At 36.2% G+C, this 22,041-nt stretch overlaps 1 protein-coding gene across 1 annotated transcript in view; it reads left to right on the forward strand.

Annotated features, from left to right (window-relative positions):
• Nucleotides 1-21,289, forward strand: part of PEX2 (peroxisomal biogenesis factor 2) — a 44,048-nt gene extending 22,759 nt beyond the window's left edge. Inside the window, exons 3-4 of the mRNA XM_029959331.1 lie at nucleotides 11,762-11,818; nucleotides 20,908-21,289. Of these exons, the coding sequence (XP_029815191.1) occupies nucleotides 11,762-11,818; nucleotides 20,908-20,919 (69 nt within the window). The 3' untranslated portion in view covers nucleotides 20,920-21,289. The remainder of the gene's footprint in view (nucleotides 1-11,761; nucleotides 11,819-20,907) is intronic.
• The last annotated feature ends 752 nt before the right edge of the window (nucleotides 21,290-22,041 follow it).

The following is a 22,041-nucleotide window of genomic DNA, read 5'->3' on the forward strand; positions in this document are numbered from 1 at the left end:
TATAGCACTTGAAAATTAAATATATACCTTTTTTTGTATTGTAATTCTGTTTTGTTGTGTCTCGTGATATATAAGCTGCAGAAAAGGCTTACTTGAAGATATTACAGGAAAAAAAAATCAGATAATTTGTAGACTAATCAAGGGATAATTAGTTTTATATACTACTATATCTGGCAATGCTTCCTGCAGTAGAGGGAATAAAATTTATTTTGGAATGTTAATCTCTAAACAAAAGGGTTTTAGTGTTCAGCTACCATGAGAATGTACTTCTGAGTAGTCATTGGTGAAAAGGACAAATGCCTAGAATTTAAGGAAGCTAAAGGACCAGAACTTTTATTCAGTCTTGGATAGGAGTTACAGCCTTGTATTACCAGTTTTCTTTGTGCTCTGTTGTTCATCTTTGTGTGCTGCATGAATATTTTAATTGTATCAAAAATCAGAAAATGAAGTGGTAACTGAAACAGATCGATTATATTATAAATATACTTGAAAACTTTTCACATCTTCATTTGAATGAGAATTACCAGTTGCCACAGTGTGATTCAGGACACATTCAGCTGAAAGGAGTCAGAGAACGCTGATTCCTTGCTTCCACAAGCTACCACCAGTCCTTCTACTCTATACGCTTTAAGAGAGGTTTTATTTAAGTAATGTTATACAAGACTTAAAAGCAGTATTTTCTGTAAAAATATTCTGTAAAAAAATGAGAATGATAGTATCTGATTTCTGCATTACCTGGAAATATTTCATTTTTCCATAAATGATGGGCAAAGATGATCTCAATGAAGAGAAGATGTGAAGAAACATAAGAGATATATATTTCCTAAAAATCTAATGAATGTCCTTATTTGAGAATACTACAATTGTTATCTGGGATGTATCATTCATATGAAATCCAAGTTGACAAATAAATTATACTTTTTTAACAGGAGGTTCTGAAGTTTGCCTTTTTCTTTTGAAGGGTAGTTATGGGTGATTTCATACTTTGGTATTTATGAGACTAAAATGCAAAGTGAGAAACTAGTTTAGAGTTCACTTTAAAATTTTATTCAGTTTAAGGTTCCAAAGCTTTTTAATATTTCTTCTTGTGAGCAGATTAGTCATAGCAACAAATTATCAAGCATTACACTTTACTGTGTGTTTGCTAGGAAGCTGCCTTGGCTTGTTCTAAGAGAATATTGTGACATGACTGGACACAGGATAAGGTCACATGCTTACTGCCACGATAGTAAAGTTGATGGTCATTTACTTTTAATAACAAAAGTATGGTAGCCTGGGATACTGCAGCTCACAGTGAATACAACCAAAACCAGGGAGCAGTTTCAAAATGGTGTTTCCATCCGCTATGCATTCCCAGGAAAAACTCTTAGTAGAATTGGCTGAGTAGATTCCAACTGCCTGCCTTCTACCTCCCGGGAGAACTTTCCATGCTGACAACATCAAAACATCCACCTAAATTGTTACCGCAGTCTTAAGTTTCCACCATTCCACGGGAGTCCTTCCAAGGCCGGAGCTGGCACAAGCCTGGCAAGGTGACCAAATAGATGTCACTTAGAAAAGACAGTTGTGGGCAGGATCCCTCTCAGACTGGGAAACTGAGACCAGATGACTCACAAACGTGCACAGGCATAATTGTAGAGCATCTGCTGAGGCCAGCTAGTCATCTTTTCTGTTCTCTGGAGCACACCTGGAGTTTTGGACCTCTGTTCAAACTGTCTGCATTTTGTATGCAGTGAACAGACCTATTTTAGACAGGAGGTGTGGCCAGTCGTGCAACAGCAAGTAAAGGTAGTTCTATATCTTGAAGGCAGTTTTTAATAAGTACAATGTCCTTAGCTGAATCCTGAGAACAGCTACTTCTTAGAGAACAAACTGGTGGAAAGTATGGTAAAGTTGACCAGTGTGCTACAATTCATCTCGAATCCATGTCGGGGACATATTTCAAGGATATTTCAGGGAACAAAAGGTTGTCAGTCTGGTACATGCTCTGCATTAGGCTATGTTGGAAGAGCTGTAATGGGGAGCTAATGAGAGCATGTTGCAGTAGGTCAGGAGAGTGGGATAGGCTGACTCTTCTGCCATTTTCTGTGTCCATTGCAACCTTCTGTCTAACCTCTGACTGCAGACCTGCTAAGTGTTATTAAGCTGACCAAAGTGTCCTGTCATTCCCCTAGCTTTTAGTCACTTGCCAATAACTGCTGTGCCATCTTGGTTAAAGATATTACCTAAATAGTCTTTTCTGTGCCAAGGAAATAACCCAAGACAGCATCTCCAAATTGTTTGTACAATTGGGAAGGATACCTCTGGTGCAATAACTGTGTCAAGGATATTCCTTGGAGATACATTGTCTTAATGGAAGAAATGAGTCACAGCTTATAGGTTCAGTAGAAGTCTTGAGGCAAATACACCTGATTCCCTAACAAGGCTGCTAGCCTGCCACGTGTAGTTAGTTCTCTTGTTTGTGGCCTGAAGACACAAGGCAGAAAGGATCAGGGTTTTCTGCCTAGGGGCAGGGTAGTCCCTGGGCCACTAGGAGATTGCCTACTGCAGCAGACAAAGACAGTAGGTTGTGTTTGTGGCAGTATTGACTCTTACTTGGGAGGCTAATTAAGCTCTTCTTAATATGCTTTTGCACTGATGAAGATTTCAGTCATCTTCAAGTTGGTAAGTTCCTCATATGAGGGACTGCTGTAGCCAGTTATAATATCCACAAATCAGTGTCCTGTAATAAAATAAAAGTTTCTGTGATGTGAATACAATATTTATTGATAACTCCTAACTCCAGCCTCTGTTGATGCATGCTCCTACCTAAGATTGTGGATCCTGTGGATTGCCCCCATCTAATAAAAGTCACATGATTCAAAGAGCAGATAATTGCCATCACTTCAGGTTGGCTTCCACAACAGGCTCTGACCATCTCTCTGATTGCTACACTACCAATAATAATGACCAATCCCTGATTTGTTCCATATTAACCCAAAAGATCAGTATTGGGCAAAACTGGAGGCAGTGAGGGGTGCTGGACACAGGAATCAGAGCTCTAGAGGAATGTGGATCCAGGGTAAACAGCATGGGGATTTCAAAGAGGGCCTGTTCCATGCAAAAACTATGTACTCACTGCTGTTCATTCCATACACAGAGGGCAGAATGGTCCCAGTGTGGTGAATGGTATTTCTGCTCCAAAAGCAACACTTGGATGGCCAGAGCATGCTGCAAATGCAAGCATGAGGTGGGCAATTAGCCAAGTGGCACAGCTCCTATTAGACACATTGAGGAAGATAGGGTAACAATTCGGTTGTACTTGGTTGGTTGTCTCCAGGTGTAAGCAAACCTGGCTGTTGCAGAAGATGCAGAGGGACCTGCAGCGTGCCTTCTCAGTTCCATCCTTTTCATAATCCCTGTGACCGATAGCAGCAACAGCAGGCACCATGCAACAATTTGAAAGGTGATAGATGAGTGGCAAGGCACAAAGCAGTGCAGGTTGCTCATAGCATCATTGCTTAGTGCCACAAAAACTCATCTTCATAAAAATATACTAAATTGATCCAAGAAAAAATGGTACATTAGCCACACTTGCAGAACCAATATAGATGTCAGGACGAGATTAGAAGTATGAAGAAAATGGCACTTGAAGTTTTTCACATACACAGCAAAACAGCTTTTGCTAAAGAAATGCAAAATGCATTACTCATTAAAAATAGATATCTGCACATTTCCAGTCACCTACAGCTATTCCTGGAAATATATGACAGGGTCCAAAAAGAAATGACATTCAAGCAGTGAATGAAATGTCTCAAGATTCTAAAAGTAATTACAAGATTATAGCAGTCAAACCCAACTTTTTGAATGTAAAAATAAAACAATTATTTTGGTTAAATTTCCAAAATTAGCTCCACTAATTCGTTTGCGGGCATAAAACTCTCTTTAAGATACATATGATTGTGAAAAGTTATTATTCACATTGAAATTGTCAGTTCTTACCCCTGAGCTATCAGTTTACCTCATGCTTAAAAGATTTTTTAGAGAGGGGACATGCAAGGAAAAGCATGCAATTGATTTTCCATGATTACAGAGAGACATTGCCTCCTTTTTGAGGAATTGCTCATGAGCATAATGTTTTAGATCTACTTTTTGAAGCAGATTTTTTGGTAAAAGTATTCATTTTATTTTAAGATATGTTAACAAAGGTAACAGTGTTAATATTGTCCCTGCTTTGGTTTTTTTTCTTGTAAGACCTTACAAAATGGATGGAATTTTTAATTCTGTTATAGATGTAAAAGCCCCTTTTTAACATTTTGTAAGTAGATGATATTCCGTTAGTGACTGCCTTTTCAGTAATGTGGTGGTCTAAATTCTGAATTCTATTATTTTACATCTACAGCAACTGAAAGTATATTTTTTATAAACAGCAAACTTCACCTCATAAAAATTCATTACATAAGGGCATAAACAAGTACTTTTCCTTCCAGTCATTGACAGTAAGTGATTCATCAGTTTTCCACAGAAAACCAATTTCATTGCAGATGTTCTGCAGACTCCCTGAATTGTAGAATCGTATCATCCAATCCCAGCACAAGGAAGGTAGGAATTTTTTAAAAAAGGGGGGGGGGGGAGACTGTGCTTAGTCTTTTTAATAGGATTGAATATCATTTGCTGTCTCATCAGTTTTGTGAAATAACCATAAAGTAATCAGCTTGCCATTCTTTCCTTTCCTGTACAGGCTATCAACTTACTCACAATGCTGATTTCATAGCAAGTACATGTGAGTAACTTGAAGGAGAGAAAAATCTTCCTTTGAGGTTAAACAAAATGTAACTAGGTTCCATAGTTGTCTTTTCTTCATTCTTTCTTTTCTTTCTTCCCTCCTTCATTCCTTTCTTTCTTGCTTCCTTAATACTTCAAAATACAGAAATTTCCCATAGTAATCAGCCACTAATTTTCTTTGTCTAACAGGCTTGCCTTTTTTTTCCTTCGTAAAAATTTTTTAATTAAAGTTTACTTTTAAAAGAATTAGTAATTAACTATTAATTTAATTCTGGTTTTCCACAATGAGCACAAAATAAAGGATGGACCTAAAAACTACTCTTTGCAAGTGTATGCAATTTTGTTTCATTCTATTCTGTATAGCGTATAGAGTCCACCCTAATACATTTCCATTGCATTAAGTTATGTAGATAGAGAATTCAATTCTGATAGCTGAAGGAGGGAAAGGAGACAAAGGAATATATTGAGGTGAAGGTGAAAAGGGATGGAGGAAGTCTGAAGCAGAGAAACCAAAACACTAGCTGACAAGCAGCAGGAATCAGAAAGAAAATTTATTTTCCAATTGGAAGAATTAATTTCATCACTAACTCCAAGATGGGGTTGAATTTAGCCCTTAGAGAAGAACCTGATAGTAGCAAAATACACAGATTAAGTCAACAAGTAAATGTTGTTTTATACTGCTTTAAGTCTTACTGTAAGTCTCCTGTTTCCCATTTTGTTTTCCATTGCTACTATTCTTAGCATAGAGAGAACATTTCTCCAAGTGTCTGTGAATCAATGAACTAAAACCAGAGCAAGATCCGGTCTTAGAATCGTAGAATCAAAGAATCACTTAGTTTGAACAAGACCTCTAGAATCATCAAATCCAACCATTGTTCTAGCACTGCCAAGTCCACTGTCAAACCATGTCCCTAAGTACCACATCTGCACGTCTTTTAGGCATCTCCAGAGATGACTCAACCACTTCCCTGGGCAGCCCCTTCCAATGCTTGACAATCCTTTCTATGAAGAAAGTTTTCCTAATACCTAATCTAAACCTCCCCTTGTGCAACTCGAGGCCATTTCCTCTCATCCTATCGCTTGTTGCTTGAGAGAAGAAACCGACTCCCACCTCGCTACAGCTTCTTTTCAGGTAGTTGTAGAGAGCAAAAATGTCACCCCTGAACTTTCTATTCTTCAGGCTAAACAACCCAAGCTCCCTCAGCCACTCCTCATAACACTTGTGCCCCAGACCCTTCACCAGCTTCATTACCCTTCTCTGGACATACTCCAGTGTGTTTCTTGTAGTGAGGGGCCTAAAACTGAACACAGGATTCAAGGTACAGCCTCACCAATGCCAAGTACTCAGGGATGATCATTGCCCTAATCCTTCTGGTCACACTATTTCTGATATAGGCCAGAATGCCACTGACCTTCTCAGCCAGCCAGGCACGCTGCTGGCTCATATTCAACCAGCCGTCTCTGGTCACCAGGGAGAAAAGATCAGTGCCTGCCCCTTCACTTCCCTTGGAAGCTGTAGACTGGTATGAGATCTCCCCTCAGTGTCCTCTTCTCCAGGCTGAAAAAGCAAAGTGACCTCAGCCAGTCCCCATATGGCTTCCCCTCAAGGACCTTCACCATCTTTGTTGCCCTCCTTTGGACGCTCTCTAATAGCTTAATATCTTTCTTATATTATGGCACCCAAAACTGCACACATGACTTGAGGTGAGGCCACACCAGTACAAGGTAGGACCAGGTTAAGCAGGACCTACCTTTCACAAACCCACGCTGGTTGAACCTGATCCCCTGGTTGTCCTGCAGATGCCACATGATGGCATTCAAGATGATCAACTCCATGATCTTCCCTGGCATCAAGGTCAGGCTGACAGACCTGTCGTTCCCCAAATGCTCTTTCCGTCCTTTCTTATAAATGGGTGTCACATTTGCCAACCTACAGTCAACTGAGGCCTCCCCAGTTAGCCAGGACTTCTGGTAAATGATTGAAAGTGTCTTGGTTTACACTTTCTTAATGCCCTATCTTGTATTTGTATCCACAAAAATAGTATGTAATTTGATGCTGAAAATGAATGGTGAAAGGCCTAAAGGAGAAAGCTTCGTTCAAAGTTTGAGAAAACAGCGAAATCCAGATCCAACTGACTATTGTTGACCTGATCAGATTCAGGATTTCAAGAAATTTAACAGCTATGCTATGTCTATACCAGAAAATGAAACCTGTCAGGACCTTAGTTTTTTGTTACTCTGGACAGTCTACATGGCACAGTCCCCATCTGTGTTCATAAACTCACTACTCATCATAAGAAAATGACTTTGAATGCTTGAGCTCAGCTGGGTGTATTTATATGTATATCTATAAACAACCACAGAGACTTAATTTCTAAGTAATTTCAAATATATTTCACACGGTGAGTGTTTCCCATGTATTGCAACTGTGCTTACAGATTGTGTATTGTAACTGAGCTCAGTAGTAGATAAAAACAGAGAATGCGTGCTGCCTTCTAATACCAACCTCCACACAAAAAGGACATCAGTCAGATTAGGGAGTCATGAAAGCAGCATCGGCTTCAACTTTGACATCACTGGTGCTGCAGAAGGATCTGTGAGTGCCCCCAGCATGCTCTCTGCTTCTTTATTGCTTCTCCAGTTCATTTCTTTCCGGGGCAGAATCCCCACATGGTTTTCCTCCTGTGACTGGTAGAATTAAGCAAAGGAGGTCAAACTGCTGGTGTCCATGTATGGACAATCCATGATTTGGTAAGAACAGTGCTACAAAAATCATCCCTTCATTCCTGTTCAAGTTCTTGCTGTGTAAGGACAATGGGGCAAAACCTAGACTGGTTTAAGCATAACTATCTCCTAGGCTCTTTCCAAACTTATTTCTGGCTCCAAACCACATAGGACCAGGATGCTGACTGTGTGTCAACAAAGAGAAACTGATTTTGACATACCTACTAGAGGACAGTGCACTCAAAATACCCATTTGTCCTTTGCAGATTATAAAAGCAAAACTTGAGCCCATCCTAAAGCCCTGAGCATATGCAGGGCTTTCCTTCAGAAATCTACAAAATTTATCCTGTATGTCTGTATTTAATTGTGTTGTAAACAACATGGATGACTAGCAAATCTAAATTCAGGAACAGGATCAGATACTTAATTTCACAACTGGTACACATGTTGTCATTAGTCATGCTTTCCTTTGTATCCATGAAGATGGAGCTATGGAGTAAGTGCCAACCAGCACAAACAGATCTGTTCAATCCTAAATTCAAGTGTGGTGAAAAATGACAAATTGCACCCTGATACCAAGAAAAAATTGATTTCTTCATATGTAAGATTATACATACATAAATATATAGAGATAGATATATGGTGGTTTATTAATTTTAAGATTTACTGTTGTAGAATTACGAACTTTTGTGTTCTTTTGAAGGCAGTGCAGCTGTTCCCCAGGGTGCCAGAGATTGTAAGATCAGACACCTAAGGAGAAGAATTTACACAGTTTTGTAAGAATGACCTGTGACAAAACATAAAAATATGTTCCAGGAGAAAAAAAGCTATAGACATATGGACAGAAATAAAAAGATGAGGAAGTAATTTCAGAGAAAAGCTTAAGGAGGACTTGAAAAAGGAGAAGGTACTTGGCAACTGGGGACAAGAAAATTTACCTCATGCAGCCACTTGGATTGAGGAGAGCAGCATGTAAAATGAAAAAAAGCTGATTCTTACTGAGGTATTGAAAAAACCTATTGAATTAAGTTTTTCCTTTAAAATGCCTTGCTGGAGTTTTCTGTGTGAAAAACAATCAGCCTGCTAACTGCAGGCTCCAAGTGAATATATGGGAAAAGATTTTTCTTTCTGTGATATAGGTTACACTGACATGTAGAATGGAAGTTTAATACTGCACTTTATCATTAGTCCAATGAAATTACAGATATCAGCTCCTTTAGCAAATTAAAGTTATACCACATGGAGAAAAGGATTAAACCACATATAGAATTAAGGTTATCTTCATTCTTTTCTGTCCTTCAACCATTGAAATGAAAAGGGTCGGTTCGAGAAAGTTGCTAGGAGACCATAATCACAAGTGTCAGAATAATACATTTTTATTTAAAATAGGAAATGTTGATTAATGAACATACTTAACAGATAATGAGTAAAGGTATTGAAAGCATCTATGTTCAATCAAATTTCAGGTGAAACATTTAATTTATATATTGAAAAGCCAATGAGAATTGAAAGTCTTCAAGGTAAAACCAACCAACTCATGCAGTTAAAACTGAAGGACACAACAGTTTATGAGTACTTGATTAGAAGCCCCTGGATACTAAGAAGCAAGAGCAAATGTTTCCAGTATGCAAGTCCACTAAGACTAAAAACAAAGAACAAAAAAGGAAATTATTTAGCTATTAGTCTCATATAGACATCTTGTTGAAACTAAGGTAAGAGGAGCCATCTGCTTCAGAAGCAATGGATTGGTATAAAAATAAGATACTGGAAAAGATGGAAAAGATGGAAAAGATGTTATGTTAAAATTAGAGAAAACTAAACAATAAATAAATTGATGGTAAAGAAACTTCAGCCTAAATTAAAAGATCGTTATTAAAACCTGACCAAAAGGGTCCTAAGATTTATTATACCAAATCCTCCAACAGTGTTTGATTTAATTTGTGTCATGAGAATTTAAACAGGTATTACACCCTGAAAACACTAGCATGGTATTTTGCATGCAAGATTTATGATCCTTATGTTCTTGGAACCAGGAGTCTATGTTACATAACTAGGAATCTGAAAGTATGAGGCATTGGCTCTCCTCTCTCACATTTGGATGTAAGTGGTAATGCATAATAAACGGCTCACTGTGATGACACCTCAGCTTCATGCACATAGCATGGATTGTGTCCTTATTGATTCATGTCATTGTCAAGGAAACCAATCAACAAGACTGTCCATCCAAACCAAGTAAACTAATTTGAATGCTATGAAGAAATTGTTTCCTATATGCCGATAGACACCTGCAGAAGACAGGAAATGAGATACTGGTCCAGCATCCTACTAATAACAACAAAATCTTACTGTGGATACAAATCTTGCTAAATCTTCTAGGGAAAAAATAAATCTGTACTAATAGAACAGGAATCCAAAAAATGCTCTTGAAATAATGGTAGTTTGAAATAAACTTACCATTCTATTATTAATGTGGAGCAATCATAGAAACATAATATATTCCTGTGTGTTTTACTTGATAAATAATAAATCCAGACATTTCTTTTTACCAAGCCATCACTTAACTAATTCTGACTTAAATATTTCTAATAAAGTATTATATGCATAAGTTTAGTTCTAAGTACAGCACATATTATTTCTAATGAGGAAGGGTAGCTGCATGCAATGAGACAACAGTCATGCCTAAAGCAATTACACTTCAGGAAAAATAAAGTTTTGGTGATGTTAGCTGAAATGACAGCTACTTATACAGAGAAAGCATAACCTGAAAAAGTGCTTCACTTAAAAGAAAAATAGATTAATGTTCTTTTAACAGTTGGCTCAAATTTGAAAAATCTTATCAGAAATGCAGTGTACAACTGATAGTGTCTCTGCTATCCAGTAGAATTATAAAATTAGGGGAAAAAGTTTTGCTGATTTGTAAGGGAGAACAAATGTACCTTTTGTGTACAAAAAAAAAAAGATATAGCACTAATATGGAAATGGTTTGTACTTCCAAAGTTTGTAGTGGCTTGCATTAACAGTTCCAAACCTTTTTAATTCTTATTTAACAATTTTACTTCTGATCTGAATAAAGCTTTCTGGGCAAACAGGAAAGGACTGACACTACAGATTTGTCTCTTGAATGGTGCCTTTATCACCTACTAAAAAAAAAAAGTGAATAAGAAAAAATTACTGTTTGCTATTTTGAGAGAGAAATTAGAAACTCTAACAAAATATATTTGTTTGAAGTCTGATAGTATAATTATTTAGTCATCTTTATATAGTATGAAATTATACCGTATTGCTTGTTTAATTTATATTTCAGTTTAATTTAACACCAGGTCTTGAATCTGTGTATTAGTTAATGAATCCAACTCACCAGAAATTCAATATGAGTAATCAGCCAATAACTAGCAAAATTAATTAATTTCTATTGTGTAAAGGAAAAAACAAAGTAATGCTCTGTATAAATTAGTGAACTCTTTGTCTTCCTGTACCTTAGGTGAGTTATTTGCTGAAATATGTAGCAGAGTTTGCTCTTCTCAAGAATCTTGGAAAAGCAGTTGCTAGATAAATTTCAGTTATTATATGGGAGGAAAAAGCAGATATGTAGAAATTAGTAGATTCCTAGGATATTTAAGGGAGAACTTCTTTAAACTTTATATTCACAAAAAGAGACTTAAATAGTAAATAAAATAAATTTGATTAGTTTTTAACAGAAATAATCAGGTTCTAAGAGAATGTTCAACAAAGTATTTCAGCACCTAAATCCAAGACAGGAATCCACAACCCCTGTGGAAAGTGTAGGCACCTTTCTCTCTACCAGTAACTTTACTACTACAGTAAAATTCTTAGACATGTCTTAGTCTGGTGCTATGCAATCCCAAAGTACAGCTCTTTGGGAGAGAGAGCAGAGCATGACAATGTTCACCTAGTGTCTAAAACAACTTGGAATTTATTAAGCAACCATCCTATACCCATGTCTCCTGAAAGGCATGTTTCAGCAGGCATGCACTGGGATCTCCAAATGTGCATTGACAACTGAGACTCATCCACAAAACAGAAAGAAGCTGCAAGAGGTGCAACTGCCTATATCTGTATCTTTTATTATAACAATGGGTAGAAGTGAGATTTGATTTCTGTGATTTACACCTCCTGGAAGTTCAGCTCACACATGCCTGTGAGGAGACAGCACCAGCTCTAGATTAGGCTGCAGGGGAGGCAACAGTCAAATATGTAAGAGTTTATACCGTCTAGATGTGTCCTTTTAATGATCTGTTTCCTTTCTGTATAGGTTCATCACTGTGCTTTCCACTTGGAAGCAAGTTACTCCTTATTTTCAGCTGAAAAGGTAATAAAGTACTATGTTGGAAGAACTCATCATGGCTGGGCTTCGCGAACAAAGATTTGGGGAGGGCTCTACCCACGTTTGTTGCAAGCGCTTTGGTGGCTGAAAAGGCCAATATGAGATAGACATATCCGATTGCAAAAGGCACAGCAGAAAGACTCCTTAGGTGGTAGTTGGAAGAACTATTCTGTTAATTAATATATCTTTTTATTACCTCTCTTGATTGCCAGTTCTGTATCTTCTTGGTTCAGCACTTGGGAGATACTGAAGATAACTTCCATAGATGTCGACAGTAACTGAGTCAACAATAAGAGTTGATGGTATTTGATGCATCTTAGAATGTAATAGTTTCTGCATTTGTCTCTTTTTTTCTTCACTTTATCTACTGGACCTAAATTATATTCAATTGCATCATTTCTAAATGATTTTTTTTCTGTGAAAGGTTCACCAGACAGTAAAATTAGAATTTTTGTGCCTTTATTTTTAAATCTGAGAAATAACAGAAGACAAAATACTTTATACCATCATATTTTAGTAATAGCAAAAATAATTCCATTTTAACTTATAATACAACGCTTTACTCACTTCATAGGTCTGAGTCCAGAAAACACTTTGCAAATGTAAACTTCTGTATATTCTATAAGAAAACAATTATCTACTGTTCTTGAAAAACAAAATCTTGTGTTTTGCATAACACCTATTTCAACAAATTAAAGACATAATTTTACTTAGTTATTTGCCTCATAGATTGGAACTGCTGTACAATCACATAGCAAAAAAATAGGCTTTATGAGAGTTTAGAATTCTTATGAAGAATTTAGAATACTTATAGAAATATTTTGTATACATACCTAACATATTGTGTATGTGTACTGTTGGATGAGTTATGGTGTATAAATAGACAGGAAATTTGACTTTAAGGTTCCACAGGTGAGGACAAAGATTTGCTGTTTGTTGATTCCCCCTCCACACAATGAATTTGTTCTGAGTCTTTTTTTCCACTTGCATCAAAATACCCACAAATGTGTTCAGATTGTCTCTGAACAGCACTGTGTGTTGCATTTCCTGCATTTCAGCTGAGCAGTGAGTGTGTCACCAAAAGAAATGTGGCTTTTTCTGCTATTCCCCTCTTGCCTTCAAACTTGTTGATAGAGTTCAACTATTATCTTGAGCAACATTTAAGTTTACCTTCCAAACACTATGTGAATTCCATGCATAAAACTAAGTTGGGTAAGTTGATCTCTGTGAGACAGGGAAGGACCAGCAGGAGTAGCTGTGTGGGCTGACCCAACATATGGTGCCATCAATATAGTTTTACATGGACCATCACAAGAGCGGAATTAGACAGTATGCAGACTTGTGCAGGGTGTTGTCTGGACATTTAATTTTCGTACTGTCATTTGTAAATGTATATCTATCTATCAGGGACAGAAGAGAGAAAGAAAGGAAGGAAGCTAACAAGGGTTCCCAATTCAAACCACACTTTATTCTTAGTGACAAACTTCATATTTTGCCTAGGACTGATTTCACATGGTGGGCTAGAAGTGCAAGGGCAATTTCCAAGGAGATGTAGCTCCTCCTCTTTTAATAATTTCTTTTTGACAAAGCTTACAAATTTTCACATTTATCTACAAATTTTGTTTGTTCCTGAACTTTCTACCACCAGAACAGCAAAAACCGTGCTCACCAGACAGCTCATCGAAATTGTTTCCAATTACAGCTGCAATAATTGTCAATTTATCTTTTTTGTTCAGTTGTCCCAAATCCTTTTATACAGGCTCAATTCAAGGAAGTTGAGCAGGACTGGAGAATAGAGACCAGTATATTCAATCTCCATTTTTTTTGCAGTTGACCATCTTCTTGTTAAGAATTTTAAAACTCCTCTTTCATGAAACCTTTTGTACATGAAGCTGTTTTCCCTGTGCAATGTTTGAATGCAAGTCCTAGATAAGCTTTTAGGTTTTGCACAGAAGTTTGAAGTGACAAAGACAATAGGAAGGGTTCAAACAGCAGCAGAAGAAAAATCTTTTCCTTGTTTTTATTATATGTCTGCTACTATGTTCCAAATATTTAATTTATGGACATTTTTTATCCTCAATATTATTTTTTACTGTTTTGTGTCATAAACAACTAAACCAATTAAATAGTACTGAGTGAAAAGATACTTCAGAATTTAACAAAAGGGGAATAAAGTTTCATTCTCTTGTGTATGTGTTTATTTCCGCTTTAAAAATATAACAGAAATACATGGCCAGGATCTTCCCAACTCTCTCATTCTGCAAAAAATAAAACTGTGTATAGACCATCTTCCAGGCTTTTCTAAAAATTGAATCTATTATAGTAAACATAGTCTATATCTCAAGGAAAAGTTTACTTTGAAAATCTTGTTGCCGCCGTCATCTACACCAGTGTCTTTCTTACCCTCCCACTTCTCTTCTTTTGGAAACCAAACAGTGGCCAGATGGAGTGAAGTGTTCAGGTTCTATAACAATACCAAATTAAAATACAGTTTGGGCTTTCAAGGGGCTTTGGAAAGTACCCTTGAATCTCAGAACAGTCCTAAGATATAGTTACAAGCTAGTGACTCAGCTGTATGGAGTGGATTGCCTGATGCTGTCAGGTATCAGACATCTTTTTCAATGCTGGAGGAGGAAAAATGTCTCTGTTCCTTCCTCCTCTGCCTGAAACTCAAGCATCTAAGCCCCAACCAACATGACTGCTTTATTTACAAAACCCAGATAAATTCTCCAAGAATATAAGTGGGATTGTCTTGTGATCTACCTATGTTTAGGAAAGAAAACCAATGAAACTTAAACATTCATCAAATTTCTAAATGAAACTGCAAAGCAATAGTAAAGATGGAGGAATTGTAAGATTTATTTTTTGCCAACTAATATTACAAATAAATACTTTACACTAAAAAAAATACAGAAGGACTTGAGTGACTAAAATCCACCCTTTTAAAGAAAATTTGTATCCCATAATGTGCTATATATAACATGTCTAACAAGTTTTTTTTCAAGTCTAGCTAAATCCTTTTCCATTTTTTAAAATTTTTTGTTTGTTTGTTTTGTTGGGGTTTTTTTGTTGGAGAATAAAAAACTTTCTAAAACTGAAATATTTTCAAAAGGTGTCAAACATGAGGATTCTGAAAAGTACTTCATAGCACGGGTCCCAAAGCAAGATACACAGATTCTATGGTCACTTTTGAAAATCTTGGCAATCTAATTTTAAAATTTTAATCTAATTTCCTGTGCTTATTTATAGAACGGAGCAAGCTAAGCCCTTTGTTGAACTGCAGCCATCCTGTGAGTTTATGTTATCAGTTATAAAAACGTACCCTGCCCCAATTTCACAAGTCCTTAATTACTCATCTCCTCCCACAGAAACCATTAGCAAGTGATACATGATATGTATTTCTTAAAATATAATATGAAATGCAAAGCAAAGTGTCAGGCTGTTCAGAAGCTATGCATATTTTGGTGACTCAGAACAATGCACAACAGTATAAGGAGATTAATAAAATTAAGAGTTCATTTTCATTCCCAGTTCCAATTTGTCTTATTTAAATGCTGGGCTGTCCTAAGGTTAAAAATAAGCTCTCCTAGTTTTAAGCTTTTAAGTTGTAGCTTTAATCCTTTGTCTCATTTGAATTTGATAGACTGCATTCAAAGTAGATACGTTATATTCATTATTTATTCCTTTATTTTGTTAAATCCCAAATCTTTGTTCGCAAAGCCTAGCCATGATGATGATTTTGTTAAATGTTACCCATTGCAAACCAAAAAGGTCAGCAAAATGCAGTTTGACAACTTTCCACTGGTTATTGAAATATATTTTCCACATGACCACAAAAAATGTCAAAATTTTGTTTTAATTTTTCAACTCAATATTTCCTCACAGAAAATTAATCTGGTAGCAAGTATTTTTAAGGAGTCCATCAGACTGAGAGCCATACTGCATTTGTTGCAGGAAAACAAACATGTTGTGTATATTTAAAAAAGGGAGATATGTGATCTAGCTAATTACAGGCATAGTAATCTTACCTCATGGAGATTTTAGAACAAATCTGGATCAAAGTATACTTAGTTATATAAATCAAAAGTGAAAAAAAATGCTAGGTAGGTTCAGCAAAAGCCAATCATGTGGGGTAATTATACCTTTCTTGGCTAAATTAACAGGTTTTCTAGGCAAAGAAAATGTAGTAGATAAAATATATCTGGACATCAGATTTTCTGATTTACAAAGTAACTTCTGTAGAAAATTGTTTATTAAGTTAGTGAAGCTAGACTAGTGCAAGGGTTGTGATATGAGTAAGAAAAGAGTGGAGGTGATACTGTTTGTGGAAACTCTTAGTATGAAAAATAAAAGTTCCAATGATAATAAATTAACACAGAAGACGTCTCAGCTGTCAGACAGAGCAAAATGGACAACTGAACATGGGAGTAAAAGAGCTGGGATGACATACAACAGTAGCAAGTGGGAGGTTTAGGACAAATAACAAGACTTTGGTGCTTACAGAGTGGAAATAATAGAGGAAGAAGATACAAATTTGTACTATTAATCAGTCACATAAAATATGTGAACAAGTAGTGTGAAGAGGGTATTGAAATGACAAATATGAAGTTGTGGCAAGTAACATATTTGCAGTATGGAAAAGAAAGTAGTATTCCTATTGTAGAAGACATTGGTGAGATCTCAAATACTATTTAACATTTCTGCCATTCATTTACCAGAAAGATGTGTGAGAATGAAAAGAAGCATAAAGAAGTGGAAAATATTTGCCTACAGAAAAGAAATAGTATGTTAAGCTGTATCTGTCACATGCAGAATAGCTCACTTTCCTCAGCTCCTGTGATGACCTTATAGTCTTGTAACTGTGTTAGAGCTTTGAGCTGGTATAGTCAACCTCTGACAAAAGTATATTCTGTTAGAAAAGCTTGCCTAGGAAAAAGAATGTAGAATGTGTAGGCAAAAAAAGTGTTCCTTGCAAAGGTGGTCTTTAGACTGGAAGTCTAATCTTTCCTTTCCCTGCAATCTTGCAAGTCTGTGAAAAAAGTTCCTTCAAGGAATGATTAAGAATGCATAAAATTAAGCTACTGCTCCAAACTGGCTGAACTTGATAAAGTTGATGTTTCTGTGTAGTGTTTTTTTAGTTTGCAGTATTCAGACACACATGTATGTTTAACGTAAATGACTAGGAGAACTTTGGAACACTGAAAATTATGGTTCTTGATGGAAGTTTCTGGTCTATTTTACTGTCTAGCTACTTGGGGAATTCAGGCACTAGAGACATAGAAACAGCTTTTTTTTTAGAAGATGAACTGTGTCAAGTTGTTTTATCAGCACACTCATGTATAGTAAACCCATGAACTGATTCATGGATGGACTGTATGAAATGTGAGCTGTTGGAACCAAGGGAATGGAATTTCTCCCAGAAGAAGAGGGAAGAATGGAATTTCTCTCAGAAGAAGAGGGAAGATGAGCTGATCTCCCATTGTAACCTACACCAAAGTGAAAAATGTGAAGCTGCATGTAGAAGTTAAGGACCATATACACTCAGATCAACCACACCAACTTATATTCCCACCTTCTAAAGAACTTATATCCAAGTGAAACTCTACCAGCATTTTGAATTAATAAAGTGTATTATAGATTTTTTTTCTGTGCAATTAATTGGATTAAATAGTATATTATTGCCTTGAAAATTTTTATTTCTTCAACCAAACTGTCATTCTTTCTTACACAATTTTTTAGGAAACAATTTATGGTGCAGATTTCATCAACAGAATTTCAGTTTAACAAAATCTACTGAGTGTTAACAGTCTCAGGAAATAACTGAGATCACTAGCTTGAAGTGTTTTATTTTACAGCATGTTTTTATCAGGATATATATCAAAAACAAATAATCCTCAGGCCAAAACTTTTTTATACTCTGGAGCTTCTTCCCCCATGAATCCATGAGAGATTTGCCTTGATAGCTTCTATTAACACAAGTGGGAGTTGCAAGCCAATCCCCTATGCATTGTTTGAAGAACTTATCTCAAAGCATTGCCCAAAGCAAATTTTTATGATAGTTTAGCACCCCTGGGAACAGGGATTTATAATGGCAACAACTGAAAAAGACCCTAATCTATAGTTTAGTGATGGGAATAAGAGTACTGCTATACATTTTCAGTTATTATGCTGCTGAACTTGAACTCCAAATTGTTTCCTTCTTGAAGAAATATTTGAAGTAGTTTTATTGAAATAACTATTATAATGCTTTAAAGTTTCTGAAGTATTTTAATATTGTCTCAGATTTCAACCTTTCTTTCCATTCCTCAGTCAAACCACGCAATATTTAACAACATGCATTATTAACAGAAACTATATAAAGCCCTTAAAAACCACCATGTAAAGCAACACTCTTGTATGTATAACTTTAAAATAATGTTTTCCTAATATCTATACATTTAATCTATTATTATTTACTGTGATAAAGGATCTAACTTGTTCTTTGGGTAATCATCTCTGTTTTAAAAACTTCCAAAGGAAATAAGAAATAAGACTTAAGCTAAATGGCATGATTAATGCTCTGCAAATAATCTTGTCGATATTATATATTGACAATTATATAATATCAAGGCTGATAATAGCATATAAAATTAGAATTCTATTTAAATTTGATATTTTTAAAAATCTTTTACCAAGGTAAATGTTTACTGTTTTGTAATTTTATAATTTTTGCTAGGTTTGAAAAATACTAATGAAAACAAAGGAAAGTTTCAAAAGTTAATGAAAGGAGTGAGAGGTTGATACTAGGTTTTTCCTGGCCATGTTTTTGGATCTTATGGAGAGAAAAAAACTTTCTTAAAATATATAATGGTGAAGTATTTTGTTTTCCATATGAAGTAAGAATTTTTATTTATAAAGGCAGGTTTTGAAGAACCTTGAAAAAAATTGTCAAATTTTGGTCTAGTTTAATTCTCTTTGATCCCACATAGCATCATGTGTAGCCTAAGTAATGTACTTTCACTAAAGTGAATCCTTTTACTCAAAGTCAAAGAATCACAAAGTGGCTGAGGATGGAAGGGACCTCTGCAAGTCATCTGGTCCAATGCCCCTGCTCAAGCAGGGCCTCCTAAAGCTGGTTTCCCAGGACCACATCCAGACCACTTTTGAATATCTCCAAGGAGGGAGATTCCACAACTCCCAGGACAACCTGTGCCGATGGTCAGTCACACTCACAGTGAAAAAAATGTTTCCTGATGTTCAGACAGAGCTTTCTGCATTTCAGTCTGTTCCCTTGCCTCTGTCACTGGGTCACTGAAAAAACCATGGCTGTTCCTTTTGTACCTTCCCTTCAGGTATTTATAGGCATTCATAAGACCATCCTGAAGCTTCTACCAGGCTGAACAGTCCCAGCTCTCTCAGCCTTTCCTCATAGGAGAGATACTTCAGTCTCTTACCATATTTCTGGCCTTTCATTGAACTTTCACCAATATGTCCATGTCTCGCCTATACTAGGGAACACAGAACTGGGCACAGTTCTCCAGGTGTGGCCTCACCAGTGTTGAGAAGGGAAAGATCACATCCCTTGATCTGCTGAAAACACTCTTCCTAATGCAGCCCAGGATACCACTAGCCTTCTTTGCCACCACAGCACATTACAGCTCATACAGGAACCTCAGGTCCTCTTCTGCAAAGCTGCTTTCCACACGGTTGCCACCCAGCAGATACCAGGTCATGGCATTGTTGTTCCCCAGGCCTTTGTGTTTCCCCTTCTGAAACTTCACGAGATTCCTGTCAGCCCATTTCTCTAGTCTGTTGAGGTCCCTCCAGATGGCTGCACAAACCCTCTGATATATAAACCACTCCTCACTGTTTTGTGTCATCAGCAAACTTACCCCATCATTCAAATCATTTCATGTTATTTAAAATGTTCTATCTTTTTTCATTGTCTCCAAGCATTTTTCTCTCTTTCTCTCCATCTTTTACTAGCTCTTTGGTGCTCCCAACAACAGGAATTATTGTTCTGAGCTCCAAACAATTCAGCCATGCTGGCTGGTATACTCAGAAATCAAAGTGAACCTAAACTGTGTAAGGAGCAATGGAAAATCTTAAGTGAGGAAGAAATTCAATCTCAAATGTCATACTGCAGTGGCAGAGAAAGGTGTAATGGAAAGACTAAGTCAGCAGCCAGTTCATTAATTGCTGTCGGCTCTGTGTATTCACACATAGTACTCCAAACTGCACTATCCTTGTTGATATCTCTACATAAGGTGTAGAAAACAGTAGAAACATTTCATCATCAGGTATTGGGGCCTTAAGAACTAAAAGTTGGGGTTAGAACTGTGTTTCCTTGTATTAATGAATTTTGTACACCACTCAGATGGAAGCTAAGTTATAACATTGTCTCTGAACCAGTTTGAGTGGAACATAGATTTAATATGAAAACAAATTATGAAATTGTGTACTCTCCTCATAAAAATATATTGGGATGAATCCAAGACTTATCAAATCTGTCGCAGTTACTGTACAGAGATTAATTTGTACTGTTTGTCTGGAATCAAGTTTTAACTGGATTCAGGAAAGATAAGATCATGCAGGTATAAACTAATTTGGTCCACTATTTTGAAATGTAAATTTTGTAAGAATTGAATGTCTAAAAATATCTGGAATAATTGAACTCCATTAATGTATTGTTCAATTAGCTTCCACTTGTGGGAATATTGATACAGCTGACATGCTATTTCCTGACAGTCTTTATTGTTCTTAAATGATTTTAACCTGGCTTACTTATCTGTGCAAGAAGGTTGTATTTTGAACAATGGTAAAAGCCAAGTGGTTAGTTTGGGGTTTTCTTCAATGAATTAATCCCTGACTTCTTTGTCAAACTATTAGCTTTTGATGTGTGAGCTCTATGTCCTCTAACATAGTCATAATATGCCTTGTCTTCATCCTAAACACAGATATCTGTACATCAAAATTCCCATCCCTACTTCATATAATATTAACTTGCAAAGCTTAATCTTTCCAACAAATTTCTAACAGGTTCCAGGGATTTTCCTTAATAATAACCATACTCTTTTTTTCTCTCCTTCTAACAGTCAGATGAATGATTCAAAATGTTTTCTCTGAATGAAGATGACCAGTCTCCTTATCTGTGAGTTCTTGTACCCATACAAAGTGTGCTACACACATCCTTTTTTGCTGTTTTGTATTTGTCTGAAATGGATTATAGCAGTTTCATTTTTCTTGGTATCTACATTAAAGTAGTATACTACATAAATAGAAAAATCACATTGACCCTGAATATATTTGCAACACTATTTCATATTATGGACATATTCAGATTTCATTTACACTGGCCTCCACCTAGGCAAGCTGCTCATGAAGGGAATAAATTGAGAATGAAACACAGATCACTGTAATGAAAATCAATGTTAAATATATCCCATACTTTCTAGGAATAAAAAGCAAACAGGTTGCTGTCTGTTTTGAATAGCTGCATAAAAATGTTGTACACAAAATAATCTGTCATGAGTTTTCTGCATTCAGAATAAATATTTCTGAATTGTTTTAAACATTGTTCCATTATTTCTTGTACAAGTAGAATTCCAGCTTATTTATTAAAACCTGAGGGGCCATCACATGATAGGTTGTAATCAATAAAACTTATGCCAACTGATGTTATTCGGTATGTCAAGTCATATTGCTACAGGATGTTACAAAGCACTAACTTGTTTGCAGTGTTCTTTTCTACCTTCTTAGCTATGACTCAGGAATTGTTTCTCATAACTATACCAACAAGGAAAAAAAACCAAATTCTATTCCGTTCATTTCTAACAAAAGACAAAAACACACTAACAAAAGCAATAGAAAATTCTGCTCTAAAGCACCGTTACTGCATTGCCTCAGATGCATTACACAAACTAAATAAATTACTTTCTGGTAAAAAACTTGCATGATCACTCGGTCACATCAGCATGTTGCCAAACCTGACTAATCTAAGCAAACAAAGCAACCAACCAATCAACCCACAAATTATATTTGACATCATCAGATCATCTGAAACAGTACAGCATTCATCCAGATTAGCTTGGTGTACATATTTTAAGGAATAACCTAGAGTTTATATATAAGATTTTTTTTCTCTGCATTGCGGAGGTTAGGGAAGAGAAGACTCTTTGGAAGGCAAAAGATACAAGAACAGAATCATCAATGTGATGTTTTATGGTAGA

Source organism: Manacus vitellinus, unplaced genomic scaffold (genome assembly GCF_001715985.3).
Source record: "Manacus vitellinus isolate BGI_N305 unplaced genomic scaffold, ASM171598v3 scaffold_1_pilon, whole genome shotgun sequence".
Classification (NCBI taxonomy): Eukaryota; Metazoa; Chordata; class Aves; order Passeriformes; family Pipridae; genus Manacus; species Manacus vitellinus.